Source organism: Leptodactylus fuscus, chromosome 2 (genome assembly GCF_031893055.1).
Source record: "Leptodactylus fuscus isolate aLepFus1 chromosome 2, aLepFus1.hap2, whole genome shotgun sequence".
Classification (NCBI taxonomy): Eukaryota; Metazoa; Chordata; class Amphibia; order Anura; family Leptodactylidae; genus Leptodactylus; species Leptodactylus fuscus.
In genome coordinates, this window is record NC_134266.1 from 88,204,649 (window position 1) to 88,226,251 (window position 21,603).

At 39.8% G+C, this 21,603-nt stretch overlaps 1 protein-coding gene across 1 annotated transcript; it reads right to left on the bottom strand.

Annotated features, from left to right (window-relative positions):
* Positions 1-412: 412 nt before the first annotated feature.
* LOC142194773 (uncharacterized) lies at positions 413-21,094 on the bottom strand. The gene is made up of 5 exons (XM_075264107.1): positions 20,785-21,094; positions 8,170-8,273; positions 7,828-7,900; positions 4,020-7,395; positions 413-1,138 (listed from the first exon to the last, which is right to left on the bottom strand). Exons 1-5 carry the CDS (start codon positions 20,921-20,923, stop codon positions 1,045-1,047), a joined length of 3,786 nt encoding a protein of 1,261 aa, XP_075120208.1. The 5' UTR covers positions 20,924-21,094; the 3' UTR covers positions 413-1,044.
* Between the last annotated feature and the right edge of the window lie 509 nt (positions 21,095-21,603).

Below are 21,603 nucleotides of genomic sequence, written 5' to 3' on the forward strand. Positions count from 1 at the left end.
CCTCATACCCTACTTCTTTCGAGGGGATACAGCAAGGACACAAGATTTGAACAATCTGAGAAGGTGCATCACTGAAACAGTGGAGACCACATCAGAGGATATGTTGTCAGGAGTCTGTACAGAACTGAACTACCAACAAGACATCTGAAGTGTCCCTAAAGGAAATCCCAAAGATTGTTAGTGTTGAGATAAGTTTCTGTTGTATCCATTACCAACATAGCTACAGGTCCTCTATACATAACATGGTTCATTGACTCTTTAGAAACAGCCCACAGACTACTACCTTTCATAGTGAATACTGAGAAACTGATGGCAACAGGCTAGGAACTTGGCAAACTGAAATTGACTGAGAATTGTATATGGCAGGCAGGAAATAATGCAAATGTAATGTCAAGAAACATAATCCGTTTAGCATAAAATAGTTTATTGCCGTAAATAACATTGAGGAAATTGCATGCAAAAGCTTTATGTATCCTCCTTAAAAGCAAATTCAGACACTTCTTTTTTACTTGTAACACTAAATTACATATAAACGAAGATACATAAAAAGAACATGACATATAAATATACAAAGAATATACAAAGAAAGTGCTTTTGTAGGGTTTCTCATAGGAATCCCATCTCCTCTTATATTTATGTACATTTTTTTTATACAGTGGCCATTCTTTTAATAGATATGTATATACTTATACAACAAAGTTTAAGAAACAGAGAGAAAGGCACATAACATGCAAAATAAAAGATAAATAGCAACAATAAAAGACAGACTATCTTAAAATGTAAGAAGTCAGTAAGATTCACAATAACCTCACAAAATACATAAAACCAAAATTCAGTTTATTATGGATAGTCTAGTAGCAAACTCAGCTCTGCTTAGCCCTGACACGGAGCTTTATTATATACTTACATTTAGGGCAAGCAATTTACAAGTCTGTTCACTTTGCCATTGAGTAACTTGTATTTTCTCAAATCTGATCATAGAAGCACCTTCATAAGAGTTTGTAAGAAAGATGGCAGGAACTTGGCATTCAGGGTCATGTATGCTTACAGATAGCCACCTTGATACATCTGAGATATCGGTTGTCTGGTTCCTGGTCTGACAGTGAACGTCATGCCTTGCTGGTATTTACTTTGTGCCCTGGAGAAAGCAGAAAAGATCTATTAAGAAGCTGGACACAATGCTATAGATTTAGTGGTTGGATACAGTAGAAGTTTAGTATTAATGTTAAGTTTCACTAGCCTCAATGATCTAATGGATTACTATATTCTTTACACACAACCCCAGGGTTCATATATAACTAGATAAACTATTAATGAGGTTAAAAATATAAAATCTCATTTTATTATTAGGCCATGAATATCCGATCAGCATGGGTCCCATTCTCACCCAGCAGTTTGGAGGGGCTGCGGCACAGTGAGTCTTCCTTCCAATTCATTCCATTCACCTTCCATCATATACTACGGATTTGTTTATTATGCTTTTGCCATCTGTTTATGTACATACCTGCCAACTTTTTCTGGGAAGTCAGGATGTGCAGGTGACCAAAGCCACCTGTAACAAAACCCTTCCCATTTGGGACATGTCATTTCTCCTTTATTGTGACATGGAAACACATTAAGTGTCCATGTCACATAATACAATGGAGAGTCTGACAGATACAGGATCACTTCCCTGGGCCTGGGAGATTTGCCCACTCTTCCAGAACCCATTTTTACAGTAGCCTTTTAGACATTTCAGGAGAGTTGGCATGATATGATACAGTCTATGCAGCATTTAACATATGGGCCCGTGCATGTCCTATGTCACTGTATAACTAACAGAGCCCAAGTGACTCAAATTTTCCATGCTTAATAAAATGCTCTCACAGCAATTAATCCATATTATTTAGGGCACTCCCTTTCCACTAATTGGAGCATTATCTGATCCTGCAGCTTTGCTAGACATGCAACTGTAGCATAAGAATATTCAGAGGAAGATAAACCAAGTAGTAAAATGGGGACCTTTGTTCTCATGAATTCTAGCTTTGTCCATTATAGCTGTGTATAATGTAAAATAATTTTATCATATACTAAAAAGAGAATTAACTCACTTTCACTAGTTCAAAACAGTTTTTATACTTGACAGCCTTAAAAGTTAAAACACAATTACATTTTACCCCCATATCTATATACAGCATATTCTAAAAGTGCAGAAGAATACATTGATTCGGAAAACTACAAGCTTGCTAAAGGTAAAACCACATTGGATTGGCCACATTGCACATAACACTATGTATGGAGTAAAAATAGCCAATGATTATTACAACTACCAACCACAATGGGTGGCTTGGTAGTTGGGTACCACTGCAGCCTTGCTGTCCTGGAGTCCTGTGTTCAAATCCTGCCGAGGACAAATCATCTGCAAGGAGTTTTTTTTTTTTTTATGTCCTCCCCATGCTTGTGAGGATTTTCTCCCATACTCCAAAGACATACTGAAAGGAAAAAATGTAGATTGTGAGCCTCATATAGAGCTCACAATGTACATTTTTAAAAAAATGACAGCCAGTATCCTAATAGGCACAACCAGAGACTTTCAACTTTCTTGCCCATCACCTTATTATGGAAAAGTGATACCTTTCAGCAGTCTGTACTTGTCATTTCCCTTCATGTAAATGTTCAGAAAACACTTTAGGAAGTGACAAGCAGATTTTTAGTAACAGAAAACAGATGTATACATGAAGGCAGACATCACACTTGTATGTGCCAATCAAATATGTTTATTGAACACCAGTAGTGCATATAGTACACTACTGGTGTTCAATAAACATATTTCATTGACACATACAAGTGTGACGTCTGCCTTTATATATGCAATAAGGATTGGGACCCTAAGTTCACACCATTGAATTGACGGCTGTATCCCGATATACTAGAAAACAGATGTAATTATAGTCTAAGGGTGCATTCACACTGAGTAAACGCTAGCTTATTTTGTAGAGTAAAATTACACTTGTAAATTTTGCTATCCCATTGACTTCAATGACATTTTACAGGCGTATTTTTACAGGCGTATTTTTTACAGGCGTATTTTTACACTTGTAAAAAAATATCATTGAAGTCAATGGGATAGCAAAATTTACAAGTGTAATTTTGCCCTACAAAATAAGCTAGCGTTTACTCAGTGTGAATGCACCCTAAGTGTGTATCGGTTAAAAAGATAAGAAGGAGAATTGGAGGAAAGCATTTTCGTTGGCCAGAACACTCAGCACAGGTTTCCATCTCCACACCTAGAGAAGTCTGCTCCTTCATGAGAGGTTATGGCCAGAGCGTGTACAGAAGTAATGCAAAGAGGAAGACACCCAAAATGTATTTGTATCTGTACTACATCAAAAATACATCTATAGCTACTGTACAGTGACAATTTTATCATGACCACTCATATTTAAAGCTAACCCCCAATCACCCCCTTCAATATGTGGCTAACAGTTTATAACTACGCCACATGTGGCCCTGCCCTAAAAGATTTTTGGTCTTTTAGGAGGAGGTTTTTTTTAATGAAAAATTACAATGATGCTAAACTGGATTTTAGGCTGTGAAAATTATTCTGACAGAGGTGTAAAGTGTCCCAAAACTGGTGACCGTAAAAGGGTTAAAGTGGACCTTTTATGTCCTCATAGATGTGTAGTATCATATACCGCTAGAAACCAGACAGTGCGCTGAATTGTGCACACCGGCAGCTTTCCTAGTATGAACCCCAGTGCCGTACAGCTCAGCAATAACTGTCCGGGGAGGCCGCCTTTCTGACAGTGGGGAGACAGCAGTGCTGAAATTAATGGCACCAAAAACAGGGCTCATATCGAAAAAGCCAAAAGTCTGCTTTCTAATCGGTATTTAACATCTATGTGGAGTTGAAAGGTCCTCTTAAGTAACTCATTAACCTCAAGATCTCCTTCATATTGACAGGAGGATAGCTTTAAACAAAGGCTCGGCATGTGAAACTTCTGTTTGCAACATTCATTTTAGATATTCTGGGCACTAACCTGGTTGAGGATTTTCCCATTGAATAGTCAGAATTTTGAGATTTGTACTTCATATCAGTCATAGGTGGCACTATTCTGTTAATATTCTCAGAAGATACTCTCCTTCCTTGTGGTAGGAATCTTGATGTGGTATTGGAATGTCGTGGATCTGAGACCATATTTGAGCTAGACAGTGCATGCATACCACTATAAGACATTGGCATGGTAGAAGACCTTAATGAGCTTGTATTTGAGCCATAGTTCCTTGAGCTTTCTGGGTCAGGCATGTACAGGCGCCTCTTAATTAGGGAACTCCTCTGCGGATCTCTGTTCATTCCTGTGTTATAGTTGTCACTTGAGTAACTGTTAAAACCACTGTTATCTGTGGTTGACAGGGAAACATACGGTTGAGTGACTGAATTATTTCTGTCATAATTTGGAATTAAATCAGACTGAAGACTTGTACTATGATCAAAATTATATGATTTGTCTCCGGGCTGCATACTAAAGTTACTTCTTGATATTAATGGACTATTCATGAACTCTGCTGGGGGTGGTATTATTTCATATTCAATTTCATTAGTCATCTTGGAGTCAGGAGTAGGTGAAGGAAAAGAGCCGATATTAAAAGAAGGGGATTCAGTTGAACTTGGCGCAGTGGTAGAAATATGGTTATTGAACGCTATCGATTTTGGCTTCAAGTATTCTTCATACCGGTCTGTGGTAGAAACAAGTACGTCAGCTGAGTTATACTGATATGGAACATTGGACTTGTCACTTTGGGCCTCAGAATTTCTACCTAAGCTACTGTTTATATTAGACTGGAGCTCTTCATTTCTCCAAGATGATGCCACTGAGGAAGAGTCTGAATAATTGACCAAGTTAGATGTGAAACTGGTGACTTCTTCCTCAGTAGGCTGGCCTATGTTGTCTTTATAGGGAACAAATGTATCTGCATTCTTCTCATTAGAGTCAGATGAACTTGTAATGAGTCCACTTGTAACAGAAATTTTGGGAAGATTTCTCTTATCCAAGGACTTTGTCTTCTGTGCTCGCTTCTGTGCTGCCATTAGTAAAGCCATTGGGGAAACTGTATCTCCCTGTTCCCCAGTGATAGGGCGTTTGTATGTACTTTCAACTTGGGAGGAAAGAGATTCTTGCTTTTCAGAGGGTTCTAAAGTTGCAACTTCTCTTTGCTGAGAAACGTGATCCAAGTTTAAGCCAACATCTGCATTTGGGTTTGAAATAACTACTGGTAGTTCATCTATGGTACTACTTTCAGTTGAGATCCTTGATTCTCGATGAGGTTTGTAGGTTGGCATAGAGTTTTTCAATGTATCTGTTGTAACTGTGTCTTTTTGAGGGGAAGCAACTGGTACTGAAGGAACAGACGTCTCAAGAGTTGCCTTTGGAATTTTCTTTTGTGCCTCCAAGTATGTTGGCTTCTCTGTTTTGTGAATGGGGCTTGATGGTAAGTAGTCTGGCTCTGGAATTTGAAGATCCATTTTATTGCTTTTAGGCAGCCATTCAGAATTGTCTGTATCCGCATCATCTCTCTCATATTTAGCCGGTAGAAGAGGCACTTTCATCATTAATGAGTTTACCAATTTATTTTCTCCTCCTTTTGAATGTGAAATATTTCCATTGGAATTCTTATTTGCCTCCACACCTTGATAAGAATTTTTAAGCCGCTCCCCCTTATCTTTTTTTGGAGAGAATAATGCTTCTAACTCACCCTTTATCTTGCCAACTCTGATTTTTTGCTCATCATCAACACTTGGGATAGAATTTGTCTGAGCAGGTCTAATCTCTATAGACTTTGGAACTTTTCTAAGAGTCTGCTGTTTAGCTTGTAAAGCTTCCTTTAAAGATACTGAACTTGATGAACTAAGAGTGCTTGGCAAAGGTGGAGGTGCTGGTGGAGGTGGCACAAATGATGGGGGCTTTGGAATCCCAGTAATAGTTTTAGGTTTTGAAGGAAGAATTGGTGAAGGCATATGCACTACTGATCTTGGATCAATAGAAGGAGCTGGAGGTGAAGCTGGAGATGTTAAGTTACTAATAGGTGAAGTCTTTGGTGGGGTACCATTGTGAGCAGTCAGTGGAGGCGTTATTGACTGCAAATTTGGAGGAACAGTCATTAGTGGGGGAGGTGGTGGTGGTGCCATTGGGGGAGGTGTGGGAGGACGCTCTTCTACATTCTCCAAAATCCTTTCTGGCTTTTGTTGTCCTTCATTATCTATTCTAGTCAACTCCTGAGGAAACATTTCCATCTCCTTTCTCGTAAGAGAGTTATGTTTTGACCCATTTGGATTGGATACTGAAAGATCACCTATAATAGGTTTAAGCGAAATTACTTTAACAGTAGGCTTCGAAGACTTGTTCATTTCTTGTGTGTAATCATTCTTGGTAAATGTTAGAGTATTATAGTCAGGACCATTATGAGAATATTTTTGAACTTCCTCGCCTTTTGCAGGTCCAACTGGTGTCAATTCACTAATGGTGTTATTAAATGCATAGGGCTGCTTTGGGTTACTCTCCTTAAATATTGTTCCAGATTCGAATTTGTTGCCATTTATAGCATCTTCATTTTTAATTTCCTTGTTTAAGTCTACTTGAGGATTATGAGGAACATTTGTGTTATTCATTACTGAAGAAGCTCTAGTGCCTATCGTATCTTTGATATTTGCTGATTTTTCTATTCTTTGACCAGAGCTTTCCAAGAAATCTGGAAGATCTTCCATTATGAGCATTGATTTTCTCTTATTCAAAATATCATTGAGAGATTGTTGTCCTTGGTTTGTTGCAAAAAGTTTGGCTTGCACACTTGGATTAAAGCTAGAGGGTACTGGAGAGTGCGGAGGATCGTTGGAAAAATTGGCGCTTTGAGACTCTTGCAACTGTATTGATGATGTCCTGGTTGGAGCAGGAGGAGGTATTTTAAAGGATTTAGGTAAAGTAGACCGAGGCTCCACATCAAGATTTGTTTGCCCTTGGTTATGTTGAAAAGTAGCAGGATTTAAAGAAAATCTATTAGGTAATGTCATAGGCAAGTCTTTTGCACCAAGACCAGTCTCAGAATTCCATTTAGAAACATTTGTTTGATAATGTTCAGCTCTTGGCACTGCATATTGATCTGCTGGCGCAAAAGTAGGTGGTGCTGTGGAATTTGGATTGGGAGGTATAAAGTCTGGAGGGCTTGGAGATGATGGAGATGAAATAGTTGATGAAGGGGGACTTTTCTGTGGTGGTGGAGGCGGTGGCATGGTTGGCGGTGGAGGTGGCGGCATAGATGGTGGCGCAGGGATGCCATAATAATCATCATAATAATTATGTAAACGAAGATCTCCAACAGAACTGTACATTCTGTAGTTTCCATTCAGCTTCGAGCCATTGCCTGCGAACCAAAATAAATACAATTTATATTTAAAGCAAATAGATTATAAAACAAAGAAAATTAACATCTGACTGTGACCCATGTGGACGTCTGCAACGAAAGATACAAGCAGTTTTCCAGGACTGAACTACTGAAGATCTGATCACTGGGTGTCAGAGACCTGTGACCCACAAGATCAAATGTTTCAATAGACCAGATACCTCACCTGCAAGCAAAATAAAAAATTCCTAAATATATGTTTAGCATAAAAAAAAAAAAAAAAGAAGTTCATTTGACCACTCGATTATTTTTGATGACATTCCCTTTAAAATGTCAAGAAAACATGGTTGCCTCTTAATAAGCAGATATGCTTAGGTAAGTAACTGCTCTGCATCAGCCGAAACCTTTCAACAATATGCAAAGCAGAAGCAATAGATAAAATATAACACTTACCTATAGAGGGATTATCTGTAAACCCAGGAGGAACTGAAGGGGTTGGTACAGCTAGCCCTTGTGCATCTGTGTGCTGTAATAAATAAAATATATAGCATAAGCTTTATAAAATAGACATTTTATTAGAAAAGAACTTTTCCTAGATTAATAGTACAGTTGAATTAAAGTGACATTGTAATATATCCTATTAAAGAAAGGTGTTCCCTTGTCCACTTATTGAGCTGCTCTTCTCCATATCGTCATTCAGATTGCTCATACAGACAGTATTCGTATTCACCTCTCACACAGAACTCTACATGTGGCCTTAGCCTAAAAGAGTATATACTGTAGATAGATACTTACACTATTAGAAAAATTAAGCAAGGGTCTAACTCTGGGACCAGGCCGTGATTTCAAAGTTGCAGTGCCAGAGTCATCCAAAAAGGCAAATGAATTTTGCACGTCATCTAGAAATTATAAAGAAAAAAAAAAAAAAAAAAGTTTAAGGAAATGTTTTGCCATTTGAACAAATGCATGCTGTAAAATGCCCAAAGTGATCCTCACAGACAATAAAATTAAGACTGACAATTGTGGTCATCATGGAGTCCAAGAGGACATCAAGTTTGACTTGCCTTCAAGGCTGTGGAATCAGTTTGCAGGTGGAACTGGAGTCGATAGACATGATCTGACTCCAACTTCATCTTAAAAAGTGTTAAATAAATATCGTATACTTAATTTATTAGACAGATGCCTCGCTTGTTGCATATTAACTTTGATCGGGATATAGGAAAAGGTTCAACCATATAAATATATGTTATATTAAACTAAGGCCTTTATTTAGCAAAAAAACAAACTAAATACTATATTAATGAAGGATTCAGAGACAGAGGGTTGAAAAATAGGGGCGTCATTGGAAAGTTTGTTTTTATGACTCCACAGCCCTGCCTGACCTTATCCCAGAAACCAATGTAGCTATGCTTACTCGCTGTAGTTATTAGTATAAACCGCTCAGCTCTCAGTTCACATAGTCATAAAAATTTTACCCTAAAATTTTACATGAAGAGACATATCAATGACAAACAAATGTTATAAAACACACAAAAATTTAAAACCAAAATAAACACATTGTGGAAGTAAAGGGAAATATGAAAGCACATATGCAAATATCAAAAGAGCTAAAAATAAGTGGAACAACCTAGATGGAAGTCTTCTGTAATGGCATCTACAGAATCAATTTCTGCCCTGAGCACGAGTACGCTTTAGTTCACATTGGAGACTCCCCACAGAAGCCACCAAAAATCAGTGGAGAGAAGAGTCCTGCATAGAGGACTTTACTCTCCACCTCTTTCAGTATAAAATAGTGGACACCCAGCGAACTTCAGTATAGTCAAAGGGGACCGATAACATCCTGAGTAATCGCTGTTTTAGCGGTCCGGGGGATCCCAAAGCCTACCGAAGATGTGAACCTAGCCTAGAAAATCATTTGTGGGGACTCAGACTCCAGGTATGATTATAAAAGTATTTGGCTAGGCTCACATCTGAATTTTTATTTTTGTTTATAGGAGCAGAACAAGGACACATACATTTTTTTTTTTTTAATTTATTTTATTTCAAGTAGATACTCTAGAGAAGGGCTGGGCAATTAATCTAAAAATAACCAAAACTGAGTCTGCTCATGTAACTGTTGTGAAGGTTCCCATATAGATTTTAATTCATTTACATTTGCATGCCATTGGTTAAAGGATATGTCAGTAACTGTACACCATCTACACTACCCAAGCAAGATTGCAGATATGCAACTTACCAAAATTCAGTGGCATGGATATAAATAGCAGGTGTGTCATGTAAGGAAAGGGTCCTAAAATAATCATACATCAATTGTAACCAAAGTAAAATGTTCAGATAATCGTCAATTTCATTTAGGTCCTAATTGACCAGCCCTACTGTAGAGCAAGAAACTCTCCTCTCTGGCTGATAGAAGGACAAACCCCATTTGGGAAAGTCAGCACTTATTCAGGCACCATCTGAAGTCAATGAGCGATCAATCAGATTAAAAAAAAAAAAAAAATATATATATATATATATATATATATATATATATATATATATATTATAATATAATAATAATAATTAGGATTTACATATGAAGTAATTTATTTTTACACCGCATCTACTCTCCCAGACAGCTTAGATATGTCTAAAATTAAGCCAGTCTAGAGAAAACAAAGGTTTTGCTATGTGCCAGGAAGATATTCCTGTTATCGAACCTGATGATCATCGGATCAGCAGACATTGACAGCTCTCAGGCACATTGTATGGTCTATTTAAAGGAATGCAGTGCATGCACATTCTCTACTGCCTCACCCTAGAGTTAAAGCTGTAATTACTATGTAGACAAACTGGAATCGAGAAACTAACCTGCTGCGTTTATTCACCAGCTTTATTTTAAATAAAGTCCTTTCAGCAGTAAGACGTGGGGTTTCTGTCATGATGCATGGAAACGTTGGGCCTTTACAGTCAGCACTGCCAATACTAACCAGCTGTAGCTTTTATCTTACTATCAAATATAACCACCGAGCTACTTTATCTGTAAAAAAAAAAAAAAAACCCACACACACACCATACTGAAGTACCACTTCCACAAATCACAATCTTGTTCCAAAACAGGACAAGCGGGAAAGGGGAAAGGCCAAAAAAAACAAAAAAACACAAACACACACACACACAATACCAGCCAACATCTCCAATTGCTGAATCAGGTCTTAGAGAATTAGTGATCGCTTCCTCTCCCCTTGATCCCATTTGTCTCCTTTTTTCCCCCCAGTTGTAACTATGATATATTTCCTCTGGAGCTCGGCCATGCACCTTCTCTTTACTGATGTGTGTGCCACTAGAAGACAGTATTGTGGAACAGGAGTCTTCTTGATGTTCTGTCTACAATAGGTCAAATGTATTGTTTAGACCCACCCCCTAAAAGAGCCCCATCGCCTCATCCAGGCTACAACCCAAGATGTAAGACGATTTGTGTAACAAACATGAGACTGAAGGTAGTAATATAAGAGGGTCACTTGAAGAGAGATGAAATATAAGAATAAAAGAGGGTTTTTTTTTTCCCCTGTGCAAGCTACTTGAGATAGCCTGTTACATATGCCAGACATCACCCAGCACAGAATTTATTATAAAAGGTGTGGTTGCTATCTAGGATTCACTAGTTTTGAGGTTTCATATAAAATGCCTGTTAGCCAACGCCTCAGAAAAAAAAGCCTCATAAAGGGTGTAGATAGAAACACCTATAGTGCTTTCATTAGCTATTCCAGAATACAGAACCAGTCTGTATGGAAGCCTTGTGTCTGCTTTTCTGTTGTCAATGCATAGACACAATAAATAAATACACGTGTGAGCTATAAAGATTCTAAATGTGGCAAATACGCACAATAGTGTAGGTGCCATAAAACTCAGCAAGCAAGTGTTCATTTTCCAAAAACATTGCATACTTGTTACTGAAAGCAATGAGGGGCCAATGACAAATGTAACCGGGTAATCCACAGCAAGACACCAGAGAATTCCTTGGATTCTAATAGGGCATTTAAAAATGGGATTTCCAGGAACCCATTTACTGTATGCTGGATTTGGAGACACAAACACACACACCTTGCAAAACAAACACACAATCCGAAAAATGTGCCAGGTTAAATTACTGGAAAATAAGCCAGAGAGTATCCAAGTCGTCAGTTATATTGTACAGAACGAGCAGCCGACACCTGCACATGTAACATACAGCTGTGTGAGTCACTAGGATGCCAAGCCACAACAACAACACAAAGGGAATTAAGGCAGCTAATGAAAGCAAGGAGAAAGCAAAGCCAAGACAACAGTAACACATTCATGGCTTCACACCTACTGCATACAATAGCTAAATCATTTATAAGATGCAAGAAAAATTACAGGTTTTGGCCCAAAACACTTCCATGCCTTAAAAAAAGCCCAGTCATCAAGTGAGAAAAAAAAAAAAAAAAAAAAAAGAAAAAAAAGAAACCTAAATGCCATAAATCTTTTATTTCTAGCTGTGCTCAAATTTTATGGTTTTCTTTTAAAGATCTGCTGAAACAACATGGTCCGTGAAATCTTACATGTTAACTAGCTCTAAAGCTACAAGTAACCTTTATTTTCTCAGAAAAACGTATGGCTGGGGGCCCCACGTGGTGTAAATGCAAAAGCAGCTGCGTTTTACAGTCTCTGCAAAGTGGATAGGATTCGAGCAAATCCCAGTAACAGACAAGAAGGTATGATGCAAATGTGATTTATTCGCCAATAGTAGATATATACATAGAGTGTAGTACAGACACTGTATATCACAATGAGAGTGAATGGAGACTGCTCTCCAAGGTATTGGCATAGCTGTAGCAGCGGCAATAAGTAGTGCGGTGGAGGTCTACAAGAAACACAGCGGATCTCCACACTACTTATTGCTGCTCCTAGAGCTATGCCGACAACTAGGAGAACAGTCTACTACTGGCGAATAAATCACATTTGCATCTTACCTTCTTGTCTGCTGTGAAGTCTGACACTGGTTGAAATTAAGGATTGGGACCCTATTTCATAACCATTTCAGGAGTGCCCTCCATACCTCTTTCAATTACTAGCAAATCTCATGTCAATTATACCCATTAAACAGGTGCTTCCATTCATTTCTATGAGAGCGTGCTGTTCAGATCGGCTGATCCGAACAGTGTTCGCTCATCTCTACAAGCACATCAATTCTATTCGGCCGAGCGGCATTCCATCTAGTAAATGGGGCAGCTTTTAGAAAGTTTCAGAAACCTGCCCCATATGTATAAATGCCTCCTAACAGGTTTTCTTTATAAATACAGTCCTATGATGAGGCGTTTTTAGGAGGAGGAATTTGAGTCAGTTTCCTGACCAAATTCCTGATCAAAAAACTCTGCGTGAAGGCAGCCTACGTGTGTTTCAATAAAAAACAAGGGAACAAAAAGTGGCAGCATAAATATGAGGGAATAGAGTTTTACATGCTGCACTGTAACATCATTATGTATTTCCCATTTAGATAAATTAAATAAGGGTTAGGCCTAATAAAAATGACAGGATATCCACATAGAATACTCCTGGAGATACCAGGCCTTATGTTTTGTTTTACAAAAATAGTGCAAACTCTGAACATTTCACAAAACCAGCCAAGTACACAGAATTTTAACAGATTTCCTCTATATACAGCAATTTTTTTTTCTGCGTGAAAACGGACCTGAGGTACATTCTGTAGGTTAAATTCTGACATATTTTCACTGCATATTTCATATTTTCTTTCTACGTGAACCGTGAAATCCACATGCTACATATGAAGTGTTTGCTACAGATTTCCAGCCCATTGTGCGGCTACACTAAAGGCACCTTCTCAGAACTATCTTCCACTTGTACTTGTGTTTTTATGCCAAGTTCTGTACAAGATCTAAAGATTTTCCTGAAGGAGAGCAGATTAATGACAAAAGACGCCGATCACCGCTTGCCCTGCATCAGCACGATTACACAGACAGGGCAAAAGCAGTAGAAATGATCGCTAAGACGCAGGTCAAGTTATACGAAAGAGGTTTTTGGGTTGTTTTTTTTTTTTTCACCACGTAGATGAGATTTACTGAAATCTCTTATACTTGTTTGCTTCTGTACATGGCATTGGATTAGCCACCAGCATATCCGGAACACATGTCTCTGTAATATTGACAGTTCCAGTCCAACCGCAGGCCTATAATCAAATGCTTAGGCAACATGGACGCAATAGTCAGGACAGGCCACAAAACTGACATGAATAGGACCTGCCCTGAGTGTTTCCCGGGCTCACAGCCAAATATATGGGTCTGTGAAAATACACACGACACTGTATGATGCCCTAGTTGAATGGGTCAGTGAGCTAGCCATGAAAAACATGGCAAACATACAAATCGTGCATGTGCTTGGTTCAGTTCAGCAAAACCCGTCAGTCACTAGAACCGTTAACCACACACAGCCATCTAGATACAGCAGAAGTGTAAATTCACAAGAGGCAAATTTGTTGAAGACTTTTGAAGAAAAAAAAAAATAAAAAAAATAAAAAAAAATGGCTTCTGCAATTGCTAAAGCCCCATGTTGTAAGAACAGGGGTTTTTTTTTGTTTGTTTTTTGTTTTGTTTTGTTTTTTTTGGGGGGGGGGGATTCGCAGCACTTTTTTTGCTGCCTTTCTCTACGTGGGGCCTTATCTATAGAATCAGCTGTTATCAGTAGGGGGTAGCCACATCTGGATAGAAATTTGCCCTTTAATACATGGACAGGCCAAGTCCATCATAACTTACTGTCAGATTCGGCTGCTGATCAGTTCTGCTCCACTTAGATTAGTCTCTGTATATAGAAACACAAGCCCTCCAGGAAATAAGTGCATGTGTAATATCCAAAATAGGTGCTGACTGGAACCGCGGCACAAGCTGACGGTCATACCATAGGACATATCCAGGCAAGTCCCCTGTGGTACAACACCTAGACGCAACTAATGGTCTGCAGTTATATATTGTACCTGCAAGGGAAACACAGCAATATACACTGTGCATCACCAACTTATACAACCATATAACAGTCACAAGTATACATGACATGAAATAAAAACCATTACTCAAGAGACACTAACCTGTCTATAAGTACACTGTATCTAGCTCTCTATGGTTACCCACCTAACACTAAATTCACACCTGCGTCAGAGTTCATCCAGTGCAGAGTCTGTCTAATACAAAAGGTACCCAACAAAACCCCATTTGAGTCAATGGAATCCCTTGTGATCATTTTCCATCTTTACTCCCTTCTTCTAGTCCTGCAAAGACCAGAGAATGGATAAAACGGTACAGATGTCAATACAAAAATTGTTAGGGCTCATTCACACGGGGCAAGAGGGGGCGGATTTTGATGCTGAATACACCCCCTCACAATAGAGGTCTATGTAGCCTGCTAACGTCCTTTTTTCTGCTAGTGGTTTATTCCCACTCACTGAAAAAAGAAGCAAGCTTCCCTTTCCTTAGGAGGATTCCACGGCTAATTCATCCACGGCTGAAAACAGCATTTTTACCACTGCGGAAACAATTAACAAAACATAACTACTGCATTTTGCAAAACCGGCAAAACGATCAAGATTCCGGCTAATCTCATCCACACATTGCGGGGGGAAAAAAAATGCAACATGTCAATTTTACCCACAGAAACCTTTTGTGTTTTCCCTATAGATTTAATAAAGGAAGAAAAACCAGAGAAAAATGCAATGAAAAATGCTGCAGAGAAAAAAAAAAAAAAAAAAAGTGATGCATGAATTGTATATGTTAAACGTTCATGGTCAACCAACAACAGACTTTAGTCTGACAAAAACAGACTGATCATGTTGGATATTTTCGACTGACTGTCGAATTAAAAAGTCATTGTTTGGCACGATCCGCCTCTTTTGTCTGATCCTGAACCATCCTCCACAGACTGACAGTGCATTGTTTTTCCCTCTATGTATATAAGAAAGTTATATGTGAGCCTTTAAATCTGGCCATCCACAACCTGTCCCCTCTATATATCGCTGACCTGATCTAATGCTACTTGCTCACACGTAACCTCAGATCCTCCAAAGATCTCCTACTCCACTTTGCTCTTATCCGCTCCTCACACAACCATCTCCAAGATTTCTCTCGTGCATCTCCCATACTCTGGAACTCATCACCAAGACAAACAAGACTGATCCCCACAATCACAGGCTTCAAGAAGGCCCTGAAGACTCACCTATTCAACTACCGTCTCCACACCACCATCTGAATAGCCTCTCCCCTCACCTTTTGTCTCTATCCATCCTCACTCTTAGACTGTAAGGCCTTGCGGACAGGGCCCTCTACCCCACTATGCCAGTCGATCATTGTTAGGGTGCATTCACACTAAGTATACGCTCATCTCATTCTGAGCGTAAAACAAATTCAGAATGAGCACGTACAAAGCAGATCCCATTCATTTCTATGGGAGCCGGCATACGTGCGCTCCCCATAGAAATGAATGGGCTGCTTTTTTCCCCCCTATTCCTTTCAATGTGATACACGCATATCACATTGAAAGCAATAGGGAAAAAAAGCAGCCCATTCATTTCTATGGAGATGCGCACGTATGCCGGCTCCCATAGAAAGCAATGGGATCTGTTTTAACGCCGCTGATTTGGAACGTGTTACACGTTCAGAATCTGTGAGCGTATACTCCGTGTGAAGGCACCCTTAGATTATATTTGTTTTGTATATTGTGTACTGTATGTTAACCCTCAAATGTACAGCACCATGGAATTAATGGTGCTATATAAATAATCATAATTTGTTCAGCCCCATACATGTGTCACGTGTGCATATGATCTGAATTGCGAGAGGGGAGAAGCTGCTGTCAGGGAATTGTTTATATAGCTACCTAATTGTACTTGACTATAGGATGTGTAGTATCTGATGAGAACATTACATGTTGTGTAAACCTGGCCATAAACATTTGACTAACATTGGCTGAGCTTTATTTCAGCAGGACCATCCAACCATGTAATGGGCATGGGGCTTCCAGACTCCCCCTTGATAGTAGATGTTTGGTGGAGTTAAAGGGAAGTTAAAGTCATTTTTAACTAATCACATCTTTGCATAGTCTTTAGAAAGTCTATTCCACACATACCTTTAGTATGTAAATTGCCTCAGTGGTTTTTGAATAAGTCCATTTTTATTCACCTGCTAATGAGCTTCCAGCCAGCACAGGAAGTTCCCAGCAGCACTCGTCCCTGCTATTATCTCCTATGTGTGTGCAAAGAGGAAGCTGAGTCATCAGCAGCCAGTGCTGTATACACCCATAGGAAACAATAGCAAAGAGGGTGCACAGAGTCTAAATTAGCATATGAATATGTGTGGAATAGACTTTCTAAAGACTATGCAAAGATGTGATTAGTTAAAAATGACTTTAACTTCCCTTTAACTCCACCAAACATCTACTATCAAGGGGGAGTCTGGAAGCCCCATGCCCATTAGATGGTCGGACAGTCCTGCTGAAATAAAGCTCAGCCAACGTTAGTCAGAATGTTTATGGCCAGGTTTACACAACATGTAATGCTCTCATCAGATACACATCATGCTATAGTCAAGTACAATTAGGTAGCTATATAAACAATCCCCTAGATTAAATTGGCAATTTAACCCATTGTAAAATACATAACCTACCTCACCTAACCACATAGGGCACAGGATTAACAAAATCTACAGACTTCGGATTGCCTAAGCCTGTTCCCAACGTCAAAAGATTAAGCATATGCGTCACAAAGAACTGCATGCCAGTTATTAAAAACTATACAAATATGTGAAGCAATGGCAGGCTGCATTCCTACAAGTATGCCGCGATATACTTTAACTTATTCTACTGACACTTTGTAACATGTTGGTACATTTCAAGTTATATTTACATATACACCGATTGTTACATTTTCAAGGAATACACAGACACAAGGTCAGATAGGAATGTGTCGAGACCTTTCCTCCGGTAATGATGCAATGTGTCCTAACAGCTTGAGAGCAAGAGTTATTGTGACAAATTCATAGCAGGATAGTGATGTGTCAGTGTACAAATCCCAGAGGTCAGTCATTCAGGACATTCCACATATCCCAGATGAGGTCATAGGATAAAGGTATGTTTAACTACCATACTCACCTCAATTGTCCATAATATATTCTAATGAATGCGCTTTACTCATCACAAGCAGTTTTATCTCATAGAGGACTAAAAGCTAGATGACATGACCATCGGCATGCCGGCATGTGGCACGAGGAATCATACATTGCAATGTTTTGACACAGCAGCTATAAAGTTTTCAGTGGTTTCAGGTTTAGTAATATCTAATATCACAGCAAAATAAATATATAATAAGTAATATAACTGAAAGGAGGGTTCCAGGAAGATCCATTGATGGATGGTCAGTCGTGTCTAAAACAATACTAAGAAGACAGAGGCCCCTTCAGGCTGCTGGTTAGTAGAGACCTCAGAGGTTGGACCAGCACAATACTAACTTAGTGTACTATCCTCAGAAAAGGTGATCACCCAATTCCTGAAAAACCTCCCATATGTCATCTTGGCTTACATGGAATTTGTTGGCACTCATTTTTATTTATGTATAAAACATTGGTAAATATGCAAGCCATGTGGTAGAATTAGAAAAAAAAAAAAAAAGTTCACATGTGGGGGCGGGTTTTGACACCGAGAGAGCCACGGCGAGCCACGTCACTCTCGGGTCAAAACCCGCCTGCCACGACCATTGCGGTCGCGGCTTTCCCCTCCGCAGCCGGCTCAAATGAATGACCAGACATTGGAGGGTGCTGCCGCTTCCGCCTGAAGAAAGGGCAGCTCACTTCTTTTTTTCCGCTATCAGCAGCTGCCGATAGCAGAAAAAAGAAAGCTAGTGGCCTCCATAGACCACCATTGAAAGGGGCGGATTATGACGTGGATTCCGCAGTCAAAATCCACCCCATTAGCTCCGTGTGAACTAGCCATGCCTAGTGAGTTGCAGCCATTAGTATAACGGTGTAAATTTACACCATTTTTGCAGATCATCCACCATCCTCATTATTGAGAAAGAGTTTCTATATGTACCAATTTAGCATTGATTTTATTCAGCCATGACTCATCAACAAAATCCTCAATGAAACGGAAAAGAAAAAAAAAATCTATTAGTCATATCCAGATTTTGCAGAGGATATGCCAAGGAATTCAATCTGTGCAAGGCACAAATGACAAGCACAGTGAAAACCTACAGTATAAATGGACATGCTGTGTATGTAAGGCCTCGTTCACATCTGCGTTGGCATTTCATTCATGGGAGTCCGCATGGGGCCCCCAAACAGAATATCGAACGCATTTGCAAGTGGTGTGCCAGTGAAAGCACATGGACCCCATAGACTATAATGGGGTTCGTGTGCTTGTTGTGAGTTCTCCGCAGGGAGCATGCAGACACGAAAGTACTTCACAATCTACTTTCCTGTTCGCATGTTCCGTGCGGAGATCTCGCAGCAAGCACACGGACCCCATTATAGTCTATGGGGTCCGTGTGCTTTCACTGCACACCGCTTGCAAATGCGTTCGGTAGTCCGTTCGGGGTCCCCATGCCAACTCCCCGAATGGATTACCAAACGCAGATGTGAACCAAGAGTAAAGGCTTCACCGCCAGTCAATTTCTTCTGCAGATTTTTTTTCGTCCACAGCATGAAGATGAGATTTGTTAAAGTCTCATCCATTTTGCTGTTACCACAATACACTGTAGATTTTCCAACTGGAAATGTGCACTGTATCCAACCCACACTGTGGTGCGCTTAGCCTGGGGGTCGCACGACGTACTCACAACAGGTGAGCCACCCTGGACAGATCAGCGGCTAACCCACTGCATAGGGAATGAGATTTCAGTTTATTCACATGCTGGGATAAGAGATTTTCAAGTGCTAGCATGTCAATTTATGATTCATGAGGCTTTGTCTAGTATTGTACAGCCCCAATTCAGAGTTCAGCTGCAAAACAGAGCACAAACCATGGGCAGCTGTAGTTATGTTTCTATTATGCAAAGTTGTCAATCCTCCTGGTATATGGTCATGAAGGGGCATGGCCAAGTACAAAAAGGGTAGGGTTTAGGGAAAGTTAATCCCACAGAGTCAGCCAATTTGTGGGTGTTCCTATATATCTGCAATGTTGCCATGTTTTTCTAATCCTGGACACCCCATTTAATGCTACATGCGCAAGTTTAGGATTACGTACTTATTTTTATGCAGAAATCTACAATATAATACATTATCACTGGTGTCAATAACACTATCACCGCACTGCCATCTGTACAGTCTCCCCCTCTCATTCTGTCTCTACCCCCTTCCCCCATAGATTGTAAGCCCTCGCGGTCAGGGCCCTCTACCCCACTGTGCCAGCCGATCACTATTAGTATGATATGTACCTGTATATTTTGTGAATTGTATGTATCCCCCAAATGTAAAGCACCATGGAATTAATGGTGCTATATAAATAAACAATAATAATTTTGAAAATGTTTTTAATTCCTGGCAGAGTAATCCACAACAGGTCAATTTTCTGTCGTGTTCAGCCATGAATTTCATCTAAACTTAATAAATTTCAATGGTAAAATCTACATGTGCATGTTTAACAATCTGCCATAAATCCACAAGAGTTGGTGTGGTTAATCCACAGCAACATCCTGAACATGTGCATGTAAGCAATCTCATAGAAGCTACCTGCGATACGGAATCCTATGGGTCGTCATCGTGACTATACACAGCCCAAGTATTCCCAAAGTGATGAAAGATCAGCCTGTAAACCAATTAATAAAACGAAATCTATCTAATCTGCACCAATATGTTCTACTATGACGGCATATAGAGAGCATTATAGATTATTCACAAATGTGTCAGACACACAAAACCTCATTGTATATTAGCCAATATAGTGCAGTTATTACTGCAGGTATCAGAACCCAGGTCTGTGTCCATTACATATGGGATTGCTATAGGTGCCGGAAGGAGGTACAAAGCTTTACAAATATGTTGTTTGCATTTTGTCAGAGTAAACAGCAATCTGCCATAAAGACAATGGTAAAAGATTTTCTATAGTGACCTTTATATCCCCACATAACACAGCCCTATACTCTACAAGTCTGACAAGCTAGGGTTAAACAAACAAGTGCCTCAGAGCCCCCACACCAGGTGTATTATCAGCTCTCTGTGGAACCACTAGTCCCAGCATGCCGAGAGCTGGAGTCCTGTAACAGCTGGACAACAACAGGTTGCAGACTACAGATTTGAGGTACAGAATTGTGCCGCTCCATAATGAAGATTATCTGCAGACGAGTCCTGCCATAGTGCAAAGAGGAGCCCAAGCAGCAGCAGCACCTGCCTCACATCCCGCCCAGACCCTGTCACTAACCATGGTAGTCCACGGACGCCTTCTTGGCCCCCTGAGGCAGCACCCATGGCGGGTTATTAGCATACAGAGAGTTGTTATTGGCGCTCTTCTTCCCAAACAGCTTATTGAGAGTCCCCTGCATGGAGCTGTTCTTCTTCATGGTGTAGAAAATGTCCTCCCAGCCGAAGAGTAGTGCTAGGTTCTAGCAGGGCATGTCTCTGGAGTCAGTCCCTGTAGGTCGCAGGCAGGAGGAAATGAAGCTCAGAGCCACCTTTCCAGCAGGTAAATAGCGCGTTCCTGTTGGCCGAGGCCATGATTTGCCTGTACCTGACCCCACCCTCCTCACAAACTGCACTAGTCACATTCCTGGTCTCACCTGGCGCCACCTTCTCCGGGAGACTCAGTAACCTCTCTCTGCTGCTAGAAGGTTAGACATTCATCATCATAGGTGCTCACATAGACACACACATGTATCCTGTGCAACAGCATTGCTACAACCATGTGCTGTTCAGGAGCCTGGAAAAGCTTGGTGGAAGCCATCCTGGGATCACTATTTATTGACTGGATGCAATTTTTTGAGAATAGCAAGAATTATTTTTCTAGTCAATTTTGTATTTTTTTGCTTTCAAATGTTGTGTCAGTATATATTTTATTTATTAAAGGGGAGCTCCGGCAAGGAGGCACTCTGCACAAAAGTCTCACCTACATAGATTCTTATTCTGCAGGTCCTCCTATAAACAATGGGGGTGGGTATCTGTAATCCAGGCAAAAACTTTTTTTTACAATCTTTAGTCTCAAAGTTTGAAAAAAAAAAAAATGCATACAAGTATATTCTTTATT

Excerpts from the sequence above, each read along its gene's own strand:
- LOC142194773 (XM_075264107.1), bottom strand. The coding sequence starts at position 20,923 with ATGAAGAAGAACAGCTCCATGCAGGGGACTCTCAATAAGCTGTTTGGG. Across the intron at positions 8,274-20,784 it reads GGCGTCCGTGGACTACCATG|ATGACGTGCAAAATTCATTT; the intron begins GTTAGTGACAGG and ends TATAATTTCTAG. Across the intron at positions 7,901-8,169 it reads TGCTTAATTTTTCTAATAGT|CACACAGATGCACAAGGGCT; the intron begins GTAAGTATCTAT and ends TATTTATTACAG.